The sequence below is a fragment of the Priapulus caudatus genome, unplaced genomic scaffold, assembly GCF_000485595.1.
Source record: "Priapulus caudatus unplaced genomic scaffold, Priapulus_caudatus-5.0.1 Scaffold246, whole genome shotgun sequence".
Taxonomy (NCBI): Eukaryota; Metazoa; Priapulida; class Priapulimorpha; order Priapulimorphida; family Priapulidae; genus Priapulus; species Priapulus caudatus.
The window spans coordinates 200586-204576 of NW_014577307.1; the positions used below are offsets into that span (position 1 = coordinate 200586).

The 3991-nt window shown below is 41.3% G+C and overlaps 1 protein-coding gene across 1 annotated transcript in view; it reads left to right on the top strand.

Moving 5' to 3' along the window:
• Positions 1-3991, top strand: part of LOC106807984 (neprilysin-11-like) — a gene marked incomplete in the record, with an annotated part of 17000 nt that overhangs the window by 4401 nt on the left and 8608 nt on the right. The window contains 5 exon segments of the mRNA XM_014810522.1: positions 187-323; positions 1209-1431; positions 2035-2136; positions 2433-2510; positions 2670-2770. Of these exon segments, the coding sequence (XP_014666008.1) occupies positions 187-323; positions 1209-1431; positions 2035-2136; positions 2433-2510; positions 2670-2770 (641 nt within the window).

The following is a 3991-nucleotide window of genomic DNA, read 5'->3' on the forward strand; positions in this document are numbered from 1 at the left end:
CCTGTGTGTGTGTGTGTGTGTGTGTGTGTGTGTGTGTGTGTGTGTGTGTGTGTGTGTGTGTGTGTGTGTGTGTGTGTGTGTGTGTGTGTGTGTGTCGCGGGTGCGCGCGTGTCGATATGTGTGCATGTCACCCTTTACTCATTTTATTTGAGAAATCAGGCATTTTCACTCTGTTAAATCTCGCAGGTCGACTGGAAGAGGTACATAGATATTCTGATGCCACCAAACGTCACCATTAGCGCCAACGAGACCGTGATACTCAGAGTGCCATCATACATGGAAGGCGTAGAAATGATACTGGCAAGTGGCAATCATAGTAAGAGGTACGTCAGAGAATATTGATCAGAATACGTTCCTATCTTTATTATATTATAACATTTTAGCATATAGGTATTATAGATAAAACATAATACATTATGTGAATTGTATTCCGTATTCGTCACACGAACGTGTGCGTTTGAGCGATTATATGATGCATCCGTTCAAGACATTGCAAGAAGAGACGAGATAGATCTGAATGTGTGGTTTTGATAAGAAATTATCCGTCCGAAAAGAATCGGTCTAGCGGCTCACCAAAAAGCCAACATGGCGGCATCACCTCAGCAGCGCACGAGTACGAAGAGACGAGAGGCAGTTTATTTAAACGCGCTATAGCAACGAAAACGTTTACATAGGAGTTTTATAAGAATTATCGTATGACGGAGAACCTATAATAGTATTAGACTTAGTTTAAGAGACGCTGAGCTATCGTTGATAAAAGTGCGCCTTTACCTACGAATTTTACATGTTTATGTCAGCGTCTGTGGTTAGAAATCGTACTCGCTGTCATCGTAATCGTACCGCTATTTCTACCGCGGTAAAAATAATTCAACGGCGGTTAAATTATAGCCCTTTTACCGAATCAGAGGCCTTGTTGTTAAACATAGTTTAACCGCGGATGAATTATTTTTACCGCGGTAGAAATAATCCAACGGCGGTTAAATCATGGCCCTTTTACCCAATCAGAGGCCTTGTTGTTACACATAATTTAACCGCTGATAAATTATTTTTACCGCGGTAAAAATAATTAATTCTGGGAGTACGATGGCCAACGATAAGCGTCGCTGTAGCACGAGCCTCGCATTTCATATCAGTCTAAACCGTATAAGAACATGACGACGACGACAACAACGTGAATAACAGCAGCTCACCGTACAATTCTCGTGCAGGACCGTCGCCAACTACATCGCCTTTCGTATCATCGACGCCCTATCTTGGGACCTGGACGAACGCTACCGCCAGGCGGTGCTAGAGTTCTCCAAAGCCACGCTGGGCGTGAAGACGGAGAAACCTCGCTGGAAGCCGTGCGTGAGTACGACGCGACAGACGATGCCGCTCGTCGCCGGGTACCTGTACGTGAAGAAACGATTCGCGGGAAAAAGCAAAGAGCTGGTAAGCGACGGATTCAACTGATTAAAATTGTACTTATGTACTACATGTAATTTCTTTTATGACGATGTACTTTGTATTTATGTATGTGTTATGCACAAATAAAACAGTTTAAATCTTGAATCTTGAATCTTGATTCGGTAAGCGATGGATTTGGTCAGTGATGGTGGAGCTGGTAAGCGATGGATTTGATTTGGTAAGCGTTGGATTTAGTAAGCAATGAATTTGGTAAGCAATGGGTTTGGTAAGCGATGAATTTGGTAAGCAATGGATTTAGTAAGCGACGGGTTCGGTAAGCGATGGATTAGTCGGGGGGCCTTTCGGACAGACAACAGTTATGTGAACGTGGCGCCTTAGAACGTCGTGCCGTAGCGTGGTATAGATACTGACTCTCGCGCGCGTTTTTTTCTTCGCCACTGTTGCGTAATATCAAGCGGAATGCAGGGGATATTTTTCGAGCATTTGCCTGATAAAGTAAAGAAACATTTTCCAGCGAGCGTTCGATATTATTTTTAACTATAAAATTTCTTAAATTTATTTTAATTAGCTTAAGAAAGCAATCAAATTTGTGCGTGTTTGATGAGTTATGCTCGTCTGCGTTTTCAGGCCTTGGAACTTATTAATGAGGTAAAGGAAGTGTTTGCCAAGGAAGTAATACGAGATATCGACTGGATGTCAGCTGCAACTAAGAAGGTTGCCGTAGATAAGGTGCGTTTAGGATTATTCCTTCTCCTTTCTCTAGACCTTTTCTTCTTTTCTTTTCCCTCGCCTTCTTTCATCCCTCCTCTTCTTCTGCTTCTTCTTCTTCTTCTTCTTCTTCTTCTTCTTCTTCTTCTTCTTCTTCTTCTTCTTCTTCATCTTCTTCCGCCTCCTCCTCTTCCTCCTCCTCCTCGCCTTTCTTTTCTTCTTCTTCTTCTTCTTCTTTCTCTTCCTCTTCCTCTTCTTCTTTTTCTTCTTCTTATTTTTCTTTTTTTTCTCCTCAATTTATTACATTATAATTACAGGCCAACGCTGTTCGAGCGTTTATCGGTTATCCAGAATTCATATACAATTCAACGCAGTTGTCCAAGGAATACAATTGGGTGAGTAGACGGAGATTATGTCACTGCATGCTTATCCAGCTGTTATAGTGCATGAATGTTTTTCTTTGGAACGTATTCGCTAAAAAATCATGCAACGAAATCTGCGTCACTTGAATCAATTTTCAATTTTTCTACAGCTTACGTGTTTTGTCGTTCCAGGTGCGTGCCTCGCGTGACCATTTTACGAACTTGATCAATATCTACAAATATAGAACCGAGAAAAATGTGTTGAAACTCCTTAAGCCGGTCGACAAGGACGAGTATGTGTGAACACACCTGCTAGACGTATACTACCTGACAAACGCAGAGCAGAATTAAATTCGTATAGCTGCATTCGTCAATGCATATTTTTGTTTATGGAATTTAGATCATGCGACGATTGGATGTAGAAATTGCATCCGACTAGTTACCATGAGGTTGAAGGCTACGGTAAATTGTACTCCGTACTGTAAGTCTGTATTCCATATAAATCCGCCCCATATCAAGAGCTTACAATACTATTATGTATTATATATTATATATCTACTCGTAGAAAAATATATAAATGTAAGTCGGTGCTGCGGTTTAAAACGAATTTAATCGAGTTTGAACGTAGCGTTATCAAAAATTATACTATGTTGCACGCATATATATATACTGTTCTTCTATTACGACATATCACTTATTATACTTATCTATTACATTCTCTTTACTATATAAAATTCGATTCATAAGTCATAACGCATTATTAAATTTTTAGATTTTTTTAAGTTTGGTTGGTGTGTGTATTTGTGTGGGAGTAGTTCGAGTGTTTCATTGGCTATTATTAACTTGTATTTATATCTTAACTACTCATTCGCGCGCGTGCTTTAGGTAATAAAATTTTCACAGGGGGTGGGTAGGGCACGACATAGCAATCATGCTTGCACAGTTGCTCTAGCATTTATATATACGCGCGTAAGATATATATTCGCTATATAGTGAAATTGTGTAATGCGTAAACTCGTGTGAAATTTGCGAAATTCAATTCTGCTTTCAATGGCGGTGCCTTATTCGCTTTATGGAATGAATATATATATATATATATCATCATGTATAATGAATGAACTACGGAGCATGGATTACGGGCGTGTGTGCATGGCGTGAGTGCATCATTCACGCACGCACGCACGCACGCTCGCACGCACGCACGCACGCACGCACGCACGCACGCACGCACGATTGACGCACCACACGAGCAAACGTTACGACTCAGCGCGATATATACACGCGCCGGCGAATTCAAACATGGCATTGTTCAGTCGAACACGGCTTCAGCTCTGAGGCAGAATTTTCTTGTGTCGGGTTATCCGCACATAAAAGCCGAATCGAGCGAGAACAATGTGGTTGGCTCACGTTATTCGTAGCTTTGTGCTCGGGTGTGTGCAGTTGGCGCTCTTTAAGCACAAAGAACACACCCGAGCAAAACGCCGAAATTTTGGTTTTCAGCCGATATTATGTCG